This window comes from Amphiprion ocellaris, chromosome 17 (genome assembly GCF_022539595.1).
Source record: "Amphiprion ocellaris isolate individual 3 ecotype Okinawa chromosome 17, ASM2253959v1, whole genome shotgun sequence".
NCBI classification, from domain to species: Eukaryota; Metazoa; Chordata; class Actinopteri; family Pomacentridae; genus Amphiprion; species Amphiprion ocellaris.
This window is the reverse complement of record NC_072782.1, coordinates 27,416,247-27,439,164: the sequence shown is the minus strand read 5'-3', so window position 1 is coordinate 27,439,164 and position 22,918 is coordinate 27,416,247. Positions and strand designations below refer to the sequence as shown.

The following is a 22,918-nucleotide window of genomic DNA, read 5'->3' as shown; positions in this document are numbered from 1 at the left end:
GGATTCATTTTTAACTTGACACATTAAGGGGCTTGGGGCATTTGGGGGAATTTTCTCCCAGGAAATTCTGTGTCTTGAATACTTTATAATGGACCAATTTGTGTCTTTTCTGAATCAATTTATGATAGAATGTGTGGAAATATTTATATTTTCCTCCATAGATTCAGTGGTTGTCCAAGCTCATAATTCATACTGGAGTAAATATGACTTCCCTTCTTTAATATTTCAACTGTGAGGGACAAATATGTTCTAAAGTTTGAGGACTTATCTCCTAAATGCAAAGATTTAGGTCACAATGACAACCATATATATAATGAAACCTTAAATTCAGAGCAGAATCATGGGCTTCATACGCCCCCTTGTGGTCTTCCATCTATGATGCGCTTAAAAATCATAAACACAGAAATGTCAAACTCAATTATCTAGTCATTTACAACATTAAGTTGTTTTGTCTGTAAAATTTACCTTTTTTGTTGTATTTAAAGAAGCAAAAATTATACAAATTTTTGCTGTCAGTATTTGAATTTTGTTAAACTCTAAATTATTAAGTAAATTCATAGAAAAAAAATTAATTCCATGTTCACTTCAAAAAAAAAAACAGCTCACCTTGCACATTAAAGTATTTTTTTGTTTGTTTGTTTTTTTTTACAAATATTATTATTTACATTTTTAACAGTAATTTGTTCGTGTACAATGTGTGGCCATAAAATTACACTTTCACTGGATTTAAAGCAGCTAAACATGTAATTCTACAGATATTCTGTGTCCTTTCTCACTGAATTTACAGTTTTTGAACATTTTGATATTTCTGCCAATGAACACATTTTTAAGTTGTTTAAAGTTAAGCAAAGTCTTTTCGCTTTTGCAACATTTAAACCAGGTATGAAACTACAAACTGGCCTAAAGTTTTCACACTGAAAGCTTTTCATATTTTCTTATAATTGAGCTGGAAGTAGCTTCAGTGCGTCTCTCCTTCTCCCTCCTCTGAAGCTGCTGGTTGTGACATTTTTAATGAATGAATAAATGTTTGCAAGAATATCCAGATATAAACTTAAAAGTTCCCAATTCTTTCTTCAAACATCCACTTCTGATGATATTAAACACTCTCAGGTAGTCAGGTGGAATCACAGAAAGCCACATCCAGCTCGTGGTGTCTTATTTAAACAAAAACCTGTCACTGACCACAAAACAGGAAGCTGCAGGATCGTCATCCAAAGGTAAGTTGAAGGTAGCATCATTTTCCACTCAGTGACAGCTTCATTCATCTCAGCACTGATGTCCAGGAGTCCTCTGGTGTCCTCTGCTGGAGAATTCAAGTCAGGTCACATGTACCTTCAGGTTTCCTTTGTTGGCCCCTCTGTGAAAATAAATAAAGCAAAAACACTTAGATTAATTTAGTAGTAGAGGTTTTTAAATCATGCTCAAGATGCTGGAGTTTTATGTTTGCATGGTGTGTTGTAGTCATAGATTGTGTACAGATCACTAGTCTTACTCCTGCAAAGTTCTTGCATAAGTCTGGGGGATGTTCAGGTAATAATCCAAGGGCAGATACTCACCAACAGCAGGAGGGTTTTGATACCAAAGAGATAAAAAAAGAAAACACAAACCAGGTGAGCACACGGAGCTTTAGGAACAAATCAGGCAGGTAACATACAGGAGCACTTGAAAGGAAGCAGACGAGACACAAAACAAAACACACAACAAGGACAACACAGGTGAACCTAATCAGGACTATAGAAAAAGGAGGAAAAAAATAAGGAGGAAGTAAAACAACCAGAGATGCACAAGGGCAGGGAGCTTTCCAAAATAAAACAGGAAGTGATTGAACAAAGCTCAAGCTCATGAGGCCGGCAGGTAATTGCCAGAAAAGTCAAGCTCTGAGTGTGGTGAAGGGTTGCTTGAGCACATCCTGAAGGTTATCTGAGTCATCAGCTTCCACCCAGTCATGGTCAGGCTTGTCCAGTCTGGAAAGAAACTGGGCTTAGACAGTCGTTCAGAATAGCCAGAGCAGTGTTTAGTCTTTCCTGCATTACTTCTGTGACCAGATTATGCCTCAAACCTGACCATGAACTGAGGATCAAAAGAAAAAAATCTTTTCCGCCTCAATTCACAGAATGCCCCATGCCTGACTATTTTTAGTTTAATGGATTTTTTTTCCTTTTGAAGTGGTGAATATTGATTAAGTTGACAGTAGGTAAAATCTGGGGTCGTGGGTAACATTAGTTTTTGAGTGAAAATTTCTTAAAGAAGCTGGGGTTGTGTTGAGTTTTGGGTTGTTTTTTTCTTCGCACCAATCTGTGGAGCAACATTTAAAATGCCAGAACTTGAGAAGTAATGCAGGTAGAGTCCTGAAATTTGGTAGGCTCATTGATATGTACATATAGTCTTTGATGGTACAACTCTGCTTTGATAAAATAATACAAAGCAGTTATAGGATGGTGCAAATTTTCTATATTTTTGTCTATTCCAATATTCCACCAACAATAAAACCTTTATATTTCACCCTAAGAGGCTGATTTTTTTTTGCTTCTTGTGATTGACACCAATAGAAGCCTTAACAATGTAGAGTATGATCCAAGTCAGAGGCATACTTTATGAGCAAAAGTACTGAAATTACAATTTTTGCATTTATTTGGTAATTATTAGGACAATCACTGAACAGGTATGATCGGTGAAACCACTTCAAAAATGGTCCCAACTAAATGAGGAAAAATCATGGTTTTCCAATTCACAGTCCTTCAAATAACTTTATGAACACTGGTATCAGAACAGAAAAATAACATGGAAAGAAAAATCAGAAAAATACGAGATGGTCTGGCATGAAAAAAATGGTGAATTGACCCAAAAAAGTCTCTTCTGTATAACAAGGGATTTATGTCTTTTTTTTTTTTTTTGAAACAAGGCAGGCATCTAGTGTATCAACATTCATACAATAGTATGTAGAGACACGACAATGTTGGCTGTTAGGAACCCAGATGTTGAGGTGGAGGTCGTCTTCACATCAGGCACTCTGGAAATAGCTTAGGCAACATCTTTCCTTTAGTATGCCTGGTGCTAAAAAATAAAAAACTATTCCTTCTAAAGGGCAAAAAAAAAAAAAAAGTGGGAAAAGTCATGTAGATTGATTTCTTTTTGTACATAATATCCACATCAAGAATCAGAATTTGTACAAATAATTTCAAGTTTCAAGTAATTTGTGACAGGGCAAAACTATAAAACAAATCAAAAATATGCATTTTTACAAATAGCAATTTGTGTGACTATGAAATTACAATTGGCTACTGTATTTAATTCAGCTACACATGTGATTATTTTATGGATGTCCAACCGTTTAAAGTATTTTATTCAGGAACCTGGTCATTTTGGACAAGTTTTAAGTCACTGAGGACACATTTTGAGTTATTCTCCATTACAACATTTGACTGTAAAGTTATTATTATTTTATGCGACATTAAAAAATTTTGAAAAAATTACTTTACAGATATTTACTGCCAAAAAAATGTTGTATGTTAAAGACTGAAATATGGTAAATTATTTTTCTTTAACTGTTATTTTACAGTTTCATGGGTTTTCTTTTGTTAAATTACAAACAATATTTAGTAAAAATCAAAAAACTAATTAAATTTCATCTTAATTAAAGAAAAAAACTGGCCAAACTATATATTGTCTATATTAAAAATGTGTATTTGTACAAGAATTAATTTCTATTTGTAAAATGTGTGACTAAAATTTTACTTCCTGTATTAAAAATCAGCTACAAATCAGCTAAAATGCATTTAGATGTTCAGCTCTGTTTAGTCAGACTGCTTTTCAACACACCACAGGAGGCAGTATGAGGTCTGGGTTTCTCCGAAGGTTGTAGGTTTGGCAAGCAACCGTCTTTCACCACCACAGCTTGAGACACTTTCACCTTAAAAGCATAAAACAGACATGACAGCTGTTCAAACAACAAATAACATGCTAGAAACATAGAGGTGCATACATTGGACAATGTATGGCTTCGACAATCTTGCAGAAAGGTCAACCTGTACCTTTTCCTTGACAGCGTTGTGAATGTGAGAAATTTCCATCTGATAATTTGCAATTATAATGTTCACAAGGTTCACAAGTGAAGACAAACAGCTTTTTAACAATGATCACATGCACACTGTGACCCAAAATGAGTCAAACATCTTCAAATCATCAGGAGTACTTTACAAATTAGATACATTTTGAGTCAGGTTTTGGTCAGTTTACAGACTTACAGAAGCTGCCGAGGCTGTTCCCAGAGACAGGGAACAATGCCAAGCAGGATTCTCAGTTTCTCCATCACTATCAGGAAACCAGCGCGCTCTTCTCCATGTGCTTACATACAAGAGGAACAAATAAACGAAGCAAACACAGCTGCTTTCGAGGATGATATGTCATTTACACCTGTGGGCTACCTGACCACAACTTGACATGCAAAACCTTTGACCTCTGATGGGAAACAGCCTGGTGGAACAGTCAACTTAGAGAGACTGAAAACCAAGATGTGACCACACAGACATTCCTCAGTAGAAACCAGGTAATGTGAGCATTTTTTTTACGCAATACAACAAACACCCAAAGATGAAATGCCACAATAAAGAGTACTTATAAAAATTGCTCACCCCACTTTCAAAGGGGCTTTTTGACACTGAATTATAGTCAAAGTAATTAGGCTTTTTGGACAAGAATTTACAAAAGTTACACAATTAGTGAAATAGAGATCATGTGAGTGCAGCGAATGTGTCTCAAATGATTGTAGTATAAAGAGAGCTGTATCTGAAAGGTCCAGTCACAAATGAATTAGAACCCCTGGCTATAACTAAAGACTCCAAGCAAGACAAGACAAAGCAAATGATGATTGAGGGAGGCCACCAAGACCCCCAAGACCTATGAGATGAAAGAGACTGTGCATACAACTATTGTCTGTTTTTAGCAGTCAAAGCTTTATGGAAAATTGGCACAGAGAAAGATACTGTTGAAAAACTTCTTACCAAATCTCAACTTGAGTTTGCCAGAAGACAAAAGGAAGACTCTGAAGTCAAGTAAAAGAAAATTCTTTAGTTGAGTCCAAAATTTTGTTTTTTTTGACCATCAGACTGGATGCCAGATGATGGACACCAAACACTGCACATCATCAAAAACACACCATCCCCACTGTGAAGCATGGTGGTGGCAGCATCATGACTAGAAGCATGGTGGTGGCAGCATTATGATGAGAAGCATGGAGGTGGCACCATCATGATGTGACGCATGGTGTTTCCAGGCTCATGACAAGAAGCATGGTAGTAGCATCATGATGGGGGATGCTTCTCAGCAGCAGGGACTGGAAGGTAAAGGTAGAGGGTAAAATTAATGTAGCAAAGTATAGTGAAATCCTGAAAGACAACCTGATGCATTCCACAAGAGAACCACAACTTTGGAAAAGATTTGTTTTCCTGCAACACAGTGACCCAAAACCTACAATCAAAACAGCAAGGCAGCAAGATAAGATAGATAAGTCCTTTATTTCTCCCCACGCCAGGGGAAATTCACATTGTTACAGCAGCTTACGTAGCAATAGACGTAGTAATAGAAATAAAATAATAATAGAACAGTAGTAATAAGATGAATGTTTTGGGGTGACCAAGTCAGACCCAGACCTAAATTCTACTGAGTACTTGTGGCTGGACTTAAAAAAGAGCTGTTCACTCAAAACCCCTGAGTAATCTTCACCTTGCAAAGAAGCATGGGGTAAATCTGCAGTGTCCAGATGTGCAAGGCTGATTAGAATCTATCTACACAGGCCCAATGCTGTAATTGTTGATAAAGTTGCATCTACTAAACACTGGCTTGAAGGGGGTGAATACTTATACAATCACTTATTTTACAATTTATTGTTAATAATTAACATTACTTGGTAGAATTATGTTTTCCCTTTGACATTTAGGAGACATTTTTATAAATTCGTGTTACAAAGGTCAAATTCTATTGAGCAGTGTGCAAAGAGACAGTTTGAAAAGGAGTGAAATACTCCACTACTATTAGATAAACCTTGGACAAGACCATTGCAATAAGAAAGTCGTTCTTCTTCATTGATATTTGTGGTAAGAATAAGTCCTTGTTGAACCTTTATTTCTGTTGTCACAAAGATCCTATCACCAAACATGGCAAACACAGTGGAAACAGTGTAGATGTACACACACTGAAGACAGAATGAAAAAAACTAAGTCTGGCGGTCCTTGTGAAGTTGGTAATGAAGCCAGTTCTGCTGTTGACTCGCAGAAACAGGTGGACAGCTTCTCAGATCAGGAAAAACACACAGCTTGAGTTAAGATAAAGGAACACACCTCTACTGGGCTACTGCTGAGGGGGAAAATGTGTTTGTTGAGATGGTAAAATGATTAGTGTTTGTTTTTCAAATAAATGATGCTGAATTTCACTCCTACTGTTGGCATATTGATATATAAGTAACTGTCTTGCAATCAGTAGTTGATTAAATTAAACAACAGTGTATATCAGCAGGACTTTTTAAAAATAGTTTGAACAACAAAACATAATTTGTTTTTTCAAAAAAGCGAGGCCAAAAGTGATTTCTAGTGTACAGTTGTTTAAGTTTCCTATGCGTTTCTCAGGGTTTTCAAAATGTATAGTTCTAATGCAATCGAAAGTCAGGAAATAATATGTATAAATTGCATAACTTCACATTTATTTACTTTTAACTTCCAAAGCTGGAGAGTGAGGCCAGAAGTCAACAACAATCCACAAGGGCCATTATAGAAGTTGTAGCAGTAAATTTAAATGCTTAATAAAGAAAGACAAACAAATAACATTCGTAGCTGTCATGAATTTATTTGCCATGAGCCAATTCTGACATGATATTGAAATGCAGATGCATAGTTAATATCACAGGCTCTTTATTCTGAGTAGACTGTAGGAAGGCTGGGCAAGACACTGGTCCAGAAATTCACATAACGTAGCCTCATCTGTTGTCTTACAAAGTTTTTGTCCATATTATTACGGATTTCCAGATACTTGTGTCCATCGCCGGTGAATTTGGGCCAGGTAGCAGGCACACTCAGGCCTCCTTTGTTGGGATCTCTGTGAACAAAACCAGAGAACAGGTCAAATACAATGATGCAGTTATAGTTTTCTGTATCGGTGATTCAGGTTTGTGTGATACTGCCATGTTTTGTGTCTGCAGAATTATACCCAGTTTTGGCAAAGTTAGTCCAGTAGGCAATCATGTAGCCAGAGAGGTCACGATGGCTAGGCCAGTAGCCCAGTGGTGTGGTAAAAGGCTTTCCAAACACATACTGCAGGTCATCAGCGTGGTCAGCTCCCACCCAGCTGGGATAGGGCATGATGAGGCCGCCCAAACGGCTGGGCTCGGACAGGACGTAGGAGTAGGTGCGTCCAGTTCTTTAAAGACATGGTGACAAAACAGGTTTGTGATGAAGACTACACCAATGACTGGGGTACTCTGAAATACTAAAACCTCATTAAATCTTAGAAAATCCCAATAAGTGGCCATTCACATTCTCATATGCAGTACCCTATTGTCAAATCAGTGTCACCATTAATCTTGACTGCTCCATTGCTGTTAATGTTATGTTAAAAGACAGGTAACCAATGTACCACAGGAAAGATTAATAAAGAAAAACGGTCATGATTCTTTAAAATTTCATTTATTATCTGAAAAAAAGTTTATAGCCTATTCAAACTGTTTTTTGTTATACTACATTGACCATCATGCAGTTAAAGAAAAGTTATGTCCCACTTTTATTTCCCACCTTCTAATGTAGAACAAAAGCGCTTATAAATAAAGTGACAGGGACATCATAAGAATAAGATCTTATTCTCACCCAGCATTAGCAGCATGAAGGTAAAGGGCAGCCTGCGTAGGAACAAGGAAAATGTAGTCTGTTCCAATTTCCACAACAGTTTTCTTGATGGTCTCCCTGCTAGGATTACTTCCCCAGGTTGAGGTGTATGTAGAGTAAGCATTGTTCAAACCAGCTGCACCCTTCTCTTTAGTGTAGGAAGCCAAGAGTCGCTTCATATCGTCACTGCAAAAAAAAGGAGAGAGTTTTGCACTGAGGTTTGATAAAACACCTTCCTGTCGCCAAAACTACCAATAGCTCAAACAATTCTCTGATAAGCCAAGTGTTAATTGCTCTCGTACGTGCTGTTTTCCATATGGTGATATTTTCTCTTGGCACTATTCTCACACCCTAACTGGTTGAGGCAGACCCCTCCCTTCCTGTGCTTGATTCTGGCAAAGGTTTTCCCTCCTGGTTAAAAGAAGTTTCCTAATCCCACTATTGAGAGGTGTATAATCAAAGTGAAGAAACGGGACATTTGTTGGGTTTGTCTATATAAATTTTGTTATTTCGTTGCCTTGCTATGTGAAGTGCATTGTGATGAAACATGCTATCAGTTGGCGCTACATGAATAAAACTAACTTCAACTGAATAGATTTCTAACCAAAGTTTCCTATGCTTTGAGTAATAACATTTTGCAAATATCATTGTTTCACGTCTATCAAATGGCTTGAACTCACATTGGGGTGTCCACCAAGTCAGAATTGATTGATGGAACATCTATAGCAGTGAAGATATGTCCGTCCATGTCGTTGACTCCAGCAATGTAGTCAATGTTGGCTGCATTGTGGAACAAGTTGGAAGGCTCATCCGGTAAAAAGTCACCATCGATCACAGGAGACAGTAGCAGTTTGAATAGAATAGGATCTGACAAGTACAGACAATCAATCACAAAAATGTATTATTTATGTAATACACTGTCAATATCGTGTTTACTTTTACTAATCAAAGCGTTAAAGTTTACTTCACTGAGGTCTGGTAGAAATTCAATGTCATACTCAATGTTTGACACAGTGTCAAAAATGAGAATGTAAAGCCATGGTGTGCAGAGCAGTCCTCACAATCAGGAGAGCCGGATACGTCAAGGGAACCAGCCAATGTTAGCTGCACAGGATCAGTCATCTTCAAACAGGCAGCCATTCTGTCATCGGTAGGGCAGTTGACCTTCAAAGCAATCTGGGCAAAGTGTTCAGATCATCTTTAATTACTATTCCCCTTAATTTTTTTATTTTTTTAAAGTGTTAACTTGTCTGAGAAGCTGCAATGTACCTCCTCGGCAAACCTGCGGGGGTTTCTGTTGACACCCCAAGGGCAAAGGGCGACTCCACTCTGGGAGATGGCTCTCTTGATCAGTCCTTTGTTGTGGGGAGTAATAGTCTATGGATTGACAAATATAGGTGTTTTAATACATCCCCACATCAACTATCTATCTACCTTTTAACACAGTCAGCTAGACACCTAGAAAAAACAGCCTCTGACCTGGAAGCTGACACTAGCTCCACCTGCAGACTCTCCAAAGATGGTGATGTTGTCAGGGTCTCCTCCAAACGAGCGGATGTTTCTGTGCACCCAGGCGATGGCTGCCTGCTGGTCCCACAGACCATAATTTCCTGACAAGAATCAAACATAAATCAGTTCATGGAAAGAATTTATCATATAATGCAATTATTTTTGAAGTTGGCAGTGTAAACATCTACCAGACACCTACCAGGTATACCAGAGTCTCCAGTGCTCAGGAAGCCCAGAGTTCCCACACGGTACCCTACTGTCACCACAATAACATCTCCTCTTTCTGCGATCTCCTGCCCGCTGTACAGATAGTTATCAAGGAAATTAGCACCCATTGAGCCTCCAACCAGGAAGCCTCCTCCATAGATCCAGACCATGACAGGCAGATTAGTGGACACTAAAGGATAAAAGAGACAACTGTAGTGTTGTTGTTGTATTTCAGACACTTGTCAGGCTTCCGTCAGTCTTTACCTGAGCGGCCGTGAGGAACCCAAATGTTCAGATAGAGACAGTCCTCATTGCCCATGGTGCTAATCATGAGAACGTCCACCTGAAGGCATCTTGGTGCAAACTCTTTGGCCTTCAAAATACCTGACCAGAGACAGACATTTTTTTTTTAAATACAGAGATAAACTATGCTTTCAATAAATAGAACATTTTATAGTTAAGGATTTTAGCTGATGCTCAAATATAGGTCTACAGGTTGAAGACAAATACTTTTAAATCATTAGATTTAAGTTGAAAAGGAAGCTGGGAGTTACAGGCCAAAATCAAGTAGGTTGGAAGGCTGCTGGTTCTACCCACCGTCCCAGCCAGGGTGACGCTTGGGTTTCTCAAACCTTCCAGGCATGTCAGCAAAGGGAACTCCTCGAAAGATGTCCATGTAATTGCCATAGCTAATACGAACATTTTCACCCTCCACCATTCCTCCCTCTGTGTACACCACCCCGAGCTATAGAAATGATGGAGTAGAGAAAAATAGGAAATAGGGGCATGAGATGGAAATGTTTTTCTTGCTACACTCATGAAATCTAGTTTTGAATGCTCAGTTGTCTTACAGTAAAACTGCCAAAAAATAGTCAGATTTCATTAAAAACAGTTGCTGAATTGTAGGTGCAAAACTTAAAATAATTTTTCAATACACTGAACATTATTTTTGAGGTACTAAAGAAATTTCTACAAACATGAGAATGCGTGTGGTACTTACAGAGGTCGCAGAGACCGTCTCCAGAAACACAGCAACAGCAATCAAAATCCCAAGAATCACCATCATGACCAAACTGACAACCAGGTAGGTTTTCAGCCAGACTTTTATAAAGGAGAACACTCCCCCAAACCAATATGCAGTGAGTGGGTCTCTTTTCCCATTGCTGCATCATATGTAATATTTAACCATTTCGTGTCCATTACTCTTTCCTCTGTGCTTACCTAGGATGACCTCAACCACTGGCTGAACAGAATTGACACAGGCAGTGATCAAAGAAAAACAAAGGCTAATTTCTGTTTTTAAAAAAGTCAGAAATCACACTAAACAGACATGTATTGGTCTTCACTAAAAAGGAGTAAGCAAAAAGTTTCCAAAATGATTTTTGATTTTTTTTCCCCAACTTGAGCCTTTGTCAAGAAGCCAACCTTTACTGAGTTTACACAGCTGTCCAACTGTGCACAAAGTCACACTCACCTGTTATAAAATTCATCTTTGGCGGCCTTCATCGTGGCCAACCATTAATACTATTTATACTGGATTAAGGTGGCATTACAGTGTCAAAAAATGTTCTTCTCCCATTTAGCTGTAATTTTCTGAAACTTTCAATGCGTATTCTATGATAAAACTGTACCTAATTGCAGGAAATCTTTGGTTATGTTGCTGCAAATTTGAGGTCAGTAGCAAACTTGTGGCAGAATTCATTTTGTGGAAAACTCATGACAGCTAACTTCTCGACAAAAAAAAAATCACAGGTTTGAACTTTCTGGTCAGCTGTTCTCTGTGTACCTGTGTGGGTTTACACCAGGAGCTTTTCCTCCATTTTTCCTCCAAAGACATGCATGGAAGGTTGGGCAGAACTACAAGACAGCTGGGTTTTGCTGACCTTTAAATTTGTTATTTTACCCAAACTCAAAAAATATTCTAAATCCTTGTTCCTTGTATGGAGATATGAGGAAAAAAAACACCCAGGAGGCAAGTAGAACACATAGTGGCTACTTCGTTAGGTAGACTAGCTCAGTAGGTAGCCAATGTTAGCCAGCTAGTCATAGCCCTGGCAGCTTGGCTAACTAGTCTGCACAGGCAACTGTCTCGATTATTTGTCTTGGGTTAATTAAACACAGTGAAATCACACATTGTAGCAATGATCATAACATCTGAAGGCCTTGTTTGAAACTGATTTGGGATTTTCTTCCTGTAGTATGGCATTTTGACTGCTGCTGCTGATAAGCAGATTACTCTAATCAACATTCACTGATGTTTAATATAAATGTGAGGCATACAAAATGTGTTGTCACATTTATGTAATTATGCTTGTCTGTTTGTTTTTTATCAGAACAATATGCTAACATGAGTTATGTAATGAGCTATTGTATTTTGGTAAACACCAGGATCTGTCTGTGACAGAATTCAGGAAATATGTTGCTGCACCATCTCCCATGTTCTTCAGAGGTTTGCTATTTGGGATCCAAAACTATGTTCTATAAAGTTCTGTACTATGAATTTTTGCCATTTCACCCTCAAATAAAAATAAAGTTTTGTCTGGGAAGCCACTTTTAAGGGCTTAAAATCTACAGAAATATAATGCTCGCAGTCACAAAATTTGGTGAGGAGATCCAAATGATTGACTGGCTAGCTGCAGCAGAACCCAAATTTTCATTTATTGGCTCCCAAAAATGGATGGATTTTAACCAAGGGTGGTATTAAGCCCCTAATATTTCCTCTATATGTTGATGTATCCATATTTCCTGCTAAAAATACAGCTTGGTCAACATTTCATGAACCTTTATGGTCTCTGGCATCAGTAAATTTTTTTGTTAGACAAATATAAGCCAAGGTTCCAATTTTTGGTATTTGGACATGCCAAAATGGTGACATTGACTCAGTAGGACTACAAAAGCTGGTGTGCATGTGGGTCTATATATCTTTATATGTACAAAGTCACAACTTGAAATGGTCACTAAATAGAGACAATGATAAAATTTCAACACAAAATAAGTCTCACATTTATTCAAGACATCATGACAACTGCAATAAACAAGTGAAACAGGTCATCAATGCTGTACTAAAAGCAGCAAAAGAAAACAATGGAAAAGAGTCATCATTCCTTAGTGGATTTTCATTTATTTGCAGAACTGGAAAATTGTCAAAAGCCATTTTAGTGTCTCTGCAGGTCTTCATGTCCAGTTTGTATCGTCTTCCCATCCTCATTGTGGTTGGATCTGGAATGGGTGAAAGAACATGTACTACTGGCAGCAAACAAAGCTCATCAGATGGAGGATGAAGTCTGACCCACAAGCTGTGTCGATTAAGTGGCCTCCATCTGATAATGTATGTCACATTGTAAAAAATCAGTTTTTTCAACAATATCACTTGCAACAATATATGGTTAAGAAAATAAAGATCTCTGAAAGGTGGGAGTTTTCGTGACTTCTCAAATTTCAACATAAAATAATATAACGTATGCAGCCATCTTTCATTTACTTTTCATGAATCAAAACTGGCATGTTATTACATTGCAGGTGCATAGGTGATCATTACCTCTTTATTATGAGAAGACTGAGGGAAGGTTGGGCAAAACACTAGTCCAGAAATGCACATAACGCAGCCTCATTTTCTCCTTTACATAGCTTTGGTCCATGTCATGATGAATCTCCAGATACTGTTGTCCAGTGCTGGTGAATTTGGGCCAGGTCACAGGCACTTCCAGGCCTCCTTCATTTGGATCTCTGTGGACATGATCAGAGAAAAGGGAAACTGATACGATGCAGTTATGGATTTCTATGTCAGTGTCTGATTCAGGTTTGTCTCTGTGATATTCCTACATTTTGTGAAATTTATTTTTTCAATTCAATTTTATTACAATCAGTTCAAAACTTATGTCATCTCATTGCCCTTCACATAGTAAGGTGAACCTTACAAATTTTAGATGGAGAAACCTACAAATCCAAAGTGTACTGCTGAATCATACCCAGTTTTGGCAAAGTTGGTCCAGTAGGCGATCATGTGGCCAGAGACATCACGATGTTGAGGCAAGTACTCCGTCATTTTGGTGAAAGGCCTTCCAAACACATACTGCACATCATCAAAGTGGTCAGCTCCCATCCAGCTGGGGTAAAACCTGCCAGCCATAAGGTTGGGCTCAGAGAAGAGGTAGGAGTAGGTGTGTTTAGTTCTTTGGAGAGACAAGGAAAAAACAGGAGTGCTACAATAAGTACATTAGTGCCTGGGGCACTCGAAAATATAGATTATTAAATCTTAGAAAATCCTGAATCAGGGCCCATTCACATTTTCTGACTATGGTAAAAGTAATGTAGGTTTTAGCAAAGAGCCTATTAAACATAAAGGTCAGTAGTGCCTACATCTACAGAAACAAGAACATGCAACAATAGGTATTAATCTTCTTAACAGTTACATTCAAAGTTATTACATTTGGAATACAAAAAACTTAAAATGATTCATGCTTGTGTCGGTTTTCCTTTACAATGGTCATCATGCAGCTGAAGTTGTGCCCAATATTATTTCTCACAGTCTTAAGCAATGTGTGGAACAAAAGTGCTTATGAATAGACTAACAGCAGCATCGTCAGAACAAGATCTTATTCTTACATGGTCTTAGCAGCATGAAGGTAAAGTGCAGCCTGTGTAGGAACCAGGAACATGTAGTCTGTTCCAATTTCTGCAACAGTTTTCTTGATGGTCTTCTGGCTGGGATTAGTTTCCCAAGTTGAGGTGTATGTGGAGAAGGCTTTTTCTGAACCAGCTGCACCCTTGTCCTTCGTGTAGGAAACCAAGAGTCTCTTCACATCCCCTCTGGATTCAAGAACAGACAGGTTGACACTGAAGTCCAATAAAACACCTTCCAGCTGCTCAAACTACTAATGACTTAACAGTTCTAACCAGAGTTTGGTGTGATGCTCTTCAGTAGATGTGTTTTGAGATTCTTGTTGTTTTACACTAGTCATGTGGCTTAAACTCACATCGGGGTGTCCACCTGGTCAGAGTTAATTGATGGAACATCATAAGTAGTGAAGGTAAATCCATCCATGTCATTGGCTCCAGCCATGTAGTCAATGTCAGCCGCATTGTGGAACAAGCTGGAAGGCTCATCCGGCAGGAAGTCACCGTCAATCACAGGAATCAGGTACATTTTGCGTATCATGGGGTCTGACAAATGCACTCAATCAGAACATACATTACAGTACTGCCATCATCATTTTGCTGAATGTAAAGGCCAATATGGTCAAAGAAGTAAAATTATATGGCTTTGTCTGGCCCAATACTGATATTAGTAACCAAAGGGAATCTGGAAAAAAAAAATCCCCAAATGAGAAAATTGCAAAATATCAACTCTAATAATCAGCAGAGCTTTGAATTGGTCGGCCGTTAATGGTTGACGTGACATTAAATGAATGTGACATTATGAATCTTCAAACAGTGGGATCTATGAATGAAACTACACTGCCGGTATCTGTTTACTTTTACTAAACAACAGACAAAAGATCATTTCACTGCAGCCTGGTAGAAAGTGCCAACACAGTGTGTCTAAAGTGGGAAGGTAAACCAGGCAGTGGAAAGAACAGTCCTTACCATCAGGGGAACTGGTCTGATCGAAGAAGCCTGCCATTGTAAGTTGCTCAGGATCAGTCATCTTCAAACAAGCTGCCATATTGTGATCGGTTGGGCAGTTGACCCTCAAAGCAATCTGGGGAGAGGGTTGAAAACACTTTTAATCAGTAATACTGTGAATGTTTTGACCAAACGAGTGCTAACTTATTAGAGCAGCTGCAATGTACCTCCTCAGCGGCCCAGCGGGGGTTTCTGTTGACAGCCCAGGAGCAAAGTGCGACCCCACTCTGGGTAATGGCTCTCTTGATCAGTCCTTTGTTGTGGGGAGTTAGAGTCTATGGGCAAACAGATGTAGATATTTTAACATGTTCTTGTATCTACCATCTATCTCTTAACACAAAAAGCTAGATGCTGAGACAAAAAAGCCTCTGACCTGGAAGCTGACACTAGCTCCACCTGCAGACTCTCCAAAGATGGTGATGTTGTCAGGGTCTCCTCCAAATGAGCGGATGTTTCTGTGCACCCAGGCGATGGCAGCCTGCTGGTCCCACAGACCATAATTTCCTGACAGGGATCAAACACACTTTAGGTCATGGAAGGAATCAGTTCTACACTTTGCAGTGCAAGTATCTTCCAGGCACCTACCAAGCAGACCGGAGTCTCCAGTGCTCAGGAAGCCCAGAGCTCCCACACGGTATGCCAGCGTCACCACAATAACATTTCCTCTTTCTGCGATCTGCTGGCCGCTGTAAAGATTAGTATCCGAGTAATAACCCATTGAGTTTCCAGACATAAATCCTCCTCCATAGATCCAAACCATGACAGGCAGATCACTGGACACTAAAGGACAAAGAGACAACTGTAGTGTTGTTGCATTTTAGATGACAGTCTGTGGGCTTCTGTCGGTCTTTACCTGTGCTGCCATGAGGAACCCAGATGTTAAGATAGAGACAGTCTTCACTACCAGTGGTGCCATTGACGAAACTGTTCACCTGAAGGCATTCCTGCCCGTACTCCGTGGCCTTCAAAATACCTGACAAGGCATACACACAATATAAGAAGAGTGTAAACTTTTTTTTTTTTTTTAACATGGCTTAAACTACATTTTCAACATAAACAACATTATGTAGTCTAGGTAATAGTCAATATTCATATATCTCGACAAGACAAAACATTTACTTCCCAATCAACTTTAACTTAATATTTACAATTATTTTGTTCAAGTTGAAGGGGAAGCTGGCAGGTATGGGCAAAAATCTAGTAGGTGAGAAATTCAGAAAGTCCACCTACCATCCCAGCCAGGGTGACCCCTAGGTTTTTCAAACCTTCCAGGAATGTCAGCAAAGGGAACCCCCTTAAAGACATCCATGTAATGGCCAGAGCCAATATAAATGTTTTCACCCTCCACCATTCCTCCCTCTGTGTACACCACACCAAGCTACAAAAAATTAACAATTAGAGAAAAATAATGATAAAAGGCAAGAGATGGTCCTGATACATCATACTCCAAAAATGTATGTGGAAAAGTGTTTTTCTAGCTGCGCTGATAAAATCTGAGTTTGAATTCTCAATAGTCTTTAAGTTTGGCACATTTAATCACTAATTTACCAAAAGCTTCATTATAAATGAAAGGATGTGTGAAAACTTTCACTCTAGCAGAATAATGTGCATCTGTCAGTGATTCTGGTCTCAAAAGTGAACAAACAGTCAAAACTTGAAAGGATTTTTCAATAAACTAAACATTATTTTAGAGGTACTAAACAAATGTCTACATACATGAGCAGTATGCAGTACTTACAGAGGTCGCAGAGACCGTCTCCAGAAACACAGCAACAGCCACCAAAATCCCCAGAATCACCATCATGACTAAAGGATGAGAACCAAGTGGATTGTCACTTTTATAAAGGAGAACCCCCCTTGAACCAATGTGCAGTGAGTGGGTCTGTTTATGTAATATTTAACCATTTTGTGTCCATGACTCTTCCCTCTGTACTTACCCTTGGATGACTTCAACCACTGGCTGAACAGAACTGACACAGGCAGTGGGCAAAGAAAGATGAAGGCTAATTTCTGAGAAAAAAAAAAAAAGAAGTCAGAAATCACACCCCAGACATGTATTGGTCATCATTAAAAAGGAGTATGTGAAAAGCAAGGTTTCCAAACAGTTTTTTTCCCCCCCAACTTGAGCCTTTGTCAAGAAGCCAACCTTTACTGAGTTTACACAGCTGTCCAACTGTGCTCAAAGTCACACTCACCTGTTATAAAATTCATCTTTGGTGGCCTTCATCGTGGCCAACCATTAGTACCATTTTTATTGTATCAAAGGGACATTACCATGTGTCAAAAATTTTTATTCTTCTATTTAGGTGTAATAACTTATAGTTGTGACCTCTCTCTCCTTTCTGACCCTTACTTGCAAAGTTTCTAGAATTTCTCCATCTGAAATTCAGTTCTCCAATCATAATTTTCAGAAACCCAGTCTTAGCCACAATTTATGTTCCTACATAGGGGATACACAATGTGAGACCAGCTTTTGGTTTTTGTTGTTTATCTGTCATGATTTTGAATGTTGTTTGGTCTAACATGAGTTACGTAATGAGCACCAGGATCGATTTGTGACAGAGTTCAGGAAATATGTTGCTGCACTGTCTCCGATTTTGTCCAGAGTTTGCGTTTTTGTTATTTGGGACCCAAAACTAAGTTCTTTAAAATATTTTGGCTAAATGTTAACATTGTATGTGTTTCTGGACCTGTGAATTTTGCATTTTCACTCTCCAAAGAAAAAACATGCTTTTTTTTAAGAGCTGATTGTCCCCAGAAATATACCTTCCACAGCCACTGAAATTTCGTCTGTGTGGATGTATCCACATTTCCAACAAAAAATACAGGTTTTTTGCTTTTTTGTATTGTCATTGTAGTTGGAGATGGGATGGGTGACAGAATATCTACAACCAACACAGACAGTCAGATAGAGGACACTGTGAAACGCACAGGCTGTGTCGATAAAGTGGCCTCCATCTCATGATATTTGGTGGATGCTAGTAGTATACCAGTTACCAATCCCAGTTCCAGACAGGCCCATACTAAATTAAACATTTTCTTAGTTCTGGTCTGTTCCACTTGGATAGATAGCTAGCAATATTTTTGTTCTTGTGGTAAACCTGTCTTACCTGTGCAATTAGTTATTAAAGTTTTACAACCTTTTGTGACCAAGTATTTCACTTTTTTTTTTTTTTTTAAATGTTTTTTGTCTTAATATGACATGCTACTATGTATGGTTTAGAAAAATAACAGAGATCCCTCAAAGATGGGCCATTTCTTGCCGACGTTACTCATTTATTTCATCTTACCCATAATAGAACATTTGATCTACTTGTACAGTATTGCAGATTCTGAATTAGATATTGTCATTAAAACATAGTTTAAAAAATGAAGATGTATTTAGAATGTGTTTTTAAAAACAGATTGAAGGGCATTTAAAAAAAAAAAAAAAATCTAGTCAAGTATTTAATATATCTAAAATTTTACACATAAAATTTCAAATGCACATAATTTATGACAAATCAGATGGTTGACCAGAAGGTCCCTGATGATAAGATGGAATGCCTCTATATTATTAAGGCAGAAGACTTGAGTACATCTATGTCATATGGTGACGTTGTAGCACTATATGGGTATACTTATAAATGTAAGCACTTCATCAAACAAAACCCAAGACAATGACATATGCAGCTGTAATTTATTTATTTATATTTTCCTGAACCAATACTGACATGACATTGCCCTGCAGTGCATAGGTGACCACGGGCTCTTTATTCCGAGACAACTGTGGGGAGGCTGGGCAGTATGTTGGTCCAGAAATTCACATAACGCAGCCTCATCTTCTGTTTTATATAGTTTTTGTTCATTTTATTATGGATCTCCAGATACTGGTGTCCAACACCGGTGAATTTGGGCCAGGTAGCAGGGACTTTCAGGTCTCCTTTGTTAGGATCTCTGTGGACAAAACAAGTGAAAAAGGAAGTGAAATTATTTAGATATGATTTTCTATTTAAGTATTCGATTCTTGTTTGTTTCCATGATACTCCTGTGCTTTGTGTCTGAATAATATTACCCAGTTTTGGCAAAGTTGGTCCAGTAGGCAATCATGTAGCCAGACAGGTCTCGATGACGAGGCCAGTACCCCAGTGGTGTGGTAAAAGGCTTTCCGAACACGAACTGCAGGTCATCAGCGTGGTCAGCTCCCATCCAGCCGGGGTAGGGCTTGAACAGGCCACCCATACGGTTGGGCTCAGTGAGGACGTAGGAGTATGTACGTCCAGTTCTTTGAAGACATGGAGAAAAAAAACAGTATTTCACAGTGACTACATCAGTGACATCTAAAACTGAGGGCTTATTACATCTTAGAAATTCCTCAATCAGTGCCCACTTACAATCACACTTTCAGTGAAAACAGGTTATTTTATACCTTCGGGTTTTAGCATTAAGCCCACAACACCACACTCAAGATTAAATAAGCCACAAAGAAATAACTGGATTTTTTAAATCTTAGAAATACAGTTAAAAGGAATGAAAATAATTCTCTTTTTGGATTATCCCCAAGAAAGCTAGGTAATAGCTTTTCCCTTTACTGCATCACAGTTACAGGGAAGTCAGACCTAACTTTTACTTCTTTCCTTCTTAAGCAATGTGTGAAACAAAAGCTCATATATAAACTAACCTCAGAAAAACAAGATCTTTTCCTTACCCAGCATTGGAAGCATGAAGATAAAGTGCAGCCTGTGTAGGAACCAGGAAAATGTAGTCTGTTCCAATCTCCACAATGGTTTTCTTGATGGTCGTCTGGCTGGGACTACTTTCCCAGGTTGAGGTGTATGTGGAGTAGGCATTTTCATAACCAGCTGCCCCCTTCTCCTTAGTGTGGGCAGCCAAGAGTCTCTTCACATCCTCACTGCAATCAAGAATAGAGGGTTTCACACTGAGGTCTGATGAAACACCTCCCTACCATCCAAACTTCTAATGGCTCAGCATTTCTAACAGAAGTTTGGTATGATGCTCTGAGTAAATCTGTTTTGGAAAGGGTTGATAAAATGGCTGAAACTTACACAGGGGTATTCATATTGATAGAGTTGATTGATGGAAAATCAACAGCAATGAAGATGTGTCCGTCCATGTCGTTGACTCCAGCAATGTAATCAATGTCGGCTGCATTGTGGAACAAGTTGGAAGGCTCATCTGGCAGGAAGTCACCATCAATCACAGCAGCAAGGACCAGGTTGTTTACAATAGGGCCTGACGAGTACAGACAATCAAAAAAATTATTATTTACAGTAGTAACTATGTGTTTTTGTTTGCATCTGACATTGTCGTTTTGCTAAATATAGAGGACAATGTGGTTGATAGAGGAGACAAAAGAGACAAAATTCTCTGGGTCAAAAATATACAAATACAAATATACATATACCTTGCTGTATATATACTTGCACTGCACACTGCCAGTATCGCGTTTACATTTACTCATCAAGGCGTAAAAGCTTATTTCACTGAAGTCTGACAAAAAGCGTCAACACAGCATCTAAAAGGAGAAACTAGGTAGTGTAAAGAACAGTCCTTACTATCAGGGGAGCTGTTCATATCGAGGGTGCCTGCCATTGTTAGTTGCACAGGATCAGTAATCTTCAAGCAGGCAGCCATAGTGTCATCGATGGGGCAATTGACCTTCAAAGCAACCTGGGCAAAGGATTCAGATAAGTATTATTCCTGTTTATATATATATATATATATATATATATATATATATATATATATATATATATATATATATATATATATATATATATATATATATTTTTTTTTTTTTTATTTATTTTTTTTTTTTTTAAATAAAAATATATATTTTTTTTTTTCATAAAAAGTGTGTTAACATGTCAAAAAATCTGCTACATACCTCCTCAGCAAACTTGCGGGGGTTTCTGTTGACAGCCCAAGGGCACAGGGAGACCCCGCTCTGGGAGATGGCTCTCTTGATCAGTCCTTTGTTGTGGGGAGTAATAGTCTATGGATTGACAAATATAGGTGTTTTAATACATCCCCACATCAACTATCTATCTACCTTTTAACACAGTCAGCTAGACACCTAGAAAAAAAAGCCTCTGACCTGGAAGCTGACACTAGCTCCACCTGCAGACTCTCCAAAGATGGTGATGTTGTCAGGGTCTCCTCCAAACGAGCGGATGTTTCTGTGCACCCAGGCGATGGCAGCCTGCTGGTCCCACAGACCATAATTTCCTGACAGAGATCAAACATAATTTAGTTGATGGAAGGAGTTACTTATTTTATGGAATAATTTCTTAAGTTAGAAGTTGAATCTACCAGACACCTACCAGGTATACCAGAGTCTCCAGTGCTCAGGAAGCCCAGAGTTCCCAAACGGTACCCTACTGTCACCACAATAACTTGTCCTCTTTCTGAGATCTCCTGCCCGCTGTACAGATAGTTATCAAGGAAATTAGCACCCATTGAGCCTCCAACCAGGAAGGCTCCTCCGTAGATCCAGACCATGACGGGTAAATCTTTGGACACTAGAGGACAAAGAGACAGCTTTAGTGTTGCTGCATTTTTGATAGCACACAGTAGGCTTTGTATCAGTTTTTACCTGAGCGGCCGTGAGGAACCCAAATGTTAAGATAAAGACAGTCCTCACTGCCTCTGGAGTCAGTTGCGATAAGGTTCGGCTGAAGGCACCTCGGCCTGAACTCAGTGGTTTTCATAACACCTGACCAGAGAAACACACAGCAAGATTTTTTTTAAAATAATGGAATAAACTATGTTTTCATGACACACATTATCATATAGTTTAGGTTTTTACCTGATGTTCATATCTTTACAATTTGAAGAAAAAAAAACCTTCAGTCTATTCAAGTAAAGTTGAATGGTGAATGACACAATTAGCAGATGGGAGTAATCGCTATGGTTGCTTAAAGGGCAATATCCAATAGGTGGGAAAGTCACTGGTTCTACCCACCGTCCCAGCCAGGATGAGGCTTTGGTTTCTCAAACCTTCCAGGCATATCAGCGAAGGGAACTCCCTTGAAAATGTCCATGTGACGGCGGAAGCCAAGACGAATGTTTTCACCCTGCACCATCCCTCCTTCTGTGTACACCACCCCTAGCTGCAGAAATTAAATATAAAAAAAATGCAAGAGATTAGACTTCACATGTAATCTACAGAAAGCATCAAATGCCTAATTAGAAATTAAATGTTTACTCCAACACAATATGTTATGCCTATAAACATTAATGATTAGTAACTGCACTGAATTAAAAAACTTTCAAGAATTTTTCAATATACTGAACATTATTTAAGGAATACTAAGCAAATGTCAAGATACATGGAAAGTATGTGGTACTTACAGAGGTCGCAGAGACCGTCTCCAGAAACACAGCAACAGCAACCAGAATACCCAGAATCGCCATCACGACCAAACTGACAACCAGGTAGATTTTCAGCTGGGCTTTTATAAAGGAGAACCTCCCCCTTGAACCAGTGAGGAGTGAGTGGCTATCTCATTGTTGCATCATACATGATATATACTTGTTTTTTTGTCCATTACTCTCTTCTCAGTACTTACCATGGATAACTCCATCCACTGACTAAACATCAGTAGTCACCAAAGAAAGATTAAGGTCAATTTTTGTAGCTCATCAGCAAGTTTAAATGAAACATTGTACTGCAGTTTGCATTCGTCTCTGTTGCATCATGTCATGCA

At 38.6% G+C, this 22,918-nt stretch overlaps 3 protein-coding genes across 4 annotated transcripts; all 3 read right to left on the bottom strand.

Annotated features, from left to right (window-relative positions):
- Window positions 1–6,817: 6,817 nt before the first annotated feature.
- Window positions 6,818–10,742, bottom strand: LOC111571556 (bile salt-activated lipase-like). Its single transcript, XM_023274784.3, has 11 exons — window positions 10,585–10,742; window positions 10,182–10,329; window positions 9,849–9,968; window positions 9,577–9,774; window positions 9,348–9,478; window positions 9,138–9,245; window positions 8,930–9,044; window positions 8,549–8,735; window positions 7,851–8,054; window positions 7,198–7,407; window positions 6,818–7,086 (listed from the first exon to the last, which is right to left on the bottom strand). Exons 1-11 carry the CDS (start codon window positions 10,648–10,650, stop codon window positions 6,903–6,905), a joined length of 1,671 nt encoding a protein of 556 aa, XP_023130552.2. The 5' UTR covers window positions 10,651–10,742; the 3' UTR covers window positions 6,818–6,902.
- Window positions 10,743–12,685: 1,943 nt separating this feature from the next.
- LOC111571553 (bile salt-activated lipase-like) lies at window positions 12,686–17,273 on the bottom strand. 2 transcript variants are annotated; one of them, XM_055019048.1, is made up of 13 exons: window positions 17,147–17,273; window positions 16,948–17,015; window positions 16,440–16,587; window positions 16,063–16,182; window positions 15,795–15,989; window positions 15,583–15,713; window positions 15,377–15,484; window positions 15,171–15,285; window positions 14,561–14,747; window positions 14,190–14,393; window positions 13,553–13,702; window positions 13,123–13,310; window positions 12,686–12,803 (listed from the first exon to the last, which is right to left on the bottom strand). In XM_055019048.1, the coding sequence occupies exons 2-12, from the start codon at window positions 17,011–17,013 to the stop codon at window positions 13,130–13,132; spliced, it is 1,605 nt and encodes a 534-aa protein (XP_054875023.1). In that variant the 5' UTR covers window positions 17,014–17,015; window positions 17,147–17,273; the 3' UTR covers window positions 12,686–12,803; window positions 13,123–13,129. The 2 variants fall into 2 exon arrangements, with proteins under 2 accessions (XP_054875023.1, XP_023130549.2); XM_023274781.3 differs by having other exon boundaries at window positions 13,553–13,756; window positions 17,147–17,269.
- Window positions 17,274–18,876: 1,603 nt separating this feature from the next.
- Window positions 18,877–22,719, bottom strand: LOC111571552 (bile salt-activated lipase-like). The gene is made up of 11 exons (XM_023274780.3): window positions 22,563–22,719; window positions 22,174–22,321; window positions 21,805–21,924; window positions 21,533–21,730; window positions 21,307–21,437; window positions 21,097–21,204; window positions 20,765–20,879; window positions 20,255–20,441; window positions 19,897–20,100; window positions 19,264–19,473; window positions 18,877–19,145 (listed from the first exon to the last, which is right to left on the bottom strand). Exons 1-11 carry the CDS (start codon window positions 22,623–22,625, stop codon window positions 18,962–18,964), a joined length of 1,668 nt encoding a protein of 555 aa, XP_023130548.2. The 5' UTR covers window positions 22,626–22,719; the 3' UTR covers window positions 18,877–18,961.
- Window positions 22,720–22,918: the final 199 nt, after the last annotated feature.

Excerpts from the sequence above, each read along its gene's own strand:
- LOC111571556 (XM_023274784.3), bottom strand. The coding sequence starts at position 10,650 with ATGATGGTGATTCTTGGGATTTTGATTGCTGTTGCTGTGTTTCTGGAG. Across the intron at positions 9,969-10,181 it reads GCGTCACCCTGGCTGGGACG|GTATTTTGAAGGCCAAAGAG; the intron begins GTGGGTAGAACC and ends GTCTCTGGTCAG. Across the intron at positions 7,408-7,850 it reads CTTCATGCTGCTAATGCTGG|AACTGGACGCACCTACTCCT; the intron begins GTGAGAATAAGA and ends ATGTCTTTAAAG.
- LOC111571553 (XM_023274781.3), bottom strand. The coding sequence starts at position 17,013 with ATGATGGTGATTCTGGGGATTTTGGTGGCTGTTGCTGTGTTTCTGGAG. Across the intron at positions 16,183-16,439 it reads GGGTCACCCTGGCTGGGATG|GTATTTTGAAGGCCACGGAG; the intron begins GTAGGTGGACTT and ends ATGCCTTGTCAG. Across the intron at positions 13,311-13,552 it reads ACCAACTTTGCCAAAACTGG|AGATCCAAATGAAGGAGGCC; the intron begins GTATGATTCAGC and ends TCATGTCCACAG.
- LOC111571552 (XM_023274780.3), bottom strand. The coding sequence starts at position 22,625 with ATGGCGATTCTGGGTATTCTGGTTGCTGTTGCTGTGTTTCTGGAGACG. Across the intron at positions 20,880-21,096 it reads CCCGCAAGTTTGCTGAGGAG|GTTGCTTTGAAGGTCAATTG; the intron begins GTATGTAGCAGA and ends TCCTTTGCCCAG. Across the intron at positions 19,146-19,263 it reads ACCAACTTTGCCAAAACTGG|AGATCCTAACAAAGGAGACC; the intron begins GTAATATTATTC and ends TTTTGTCCACAG.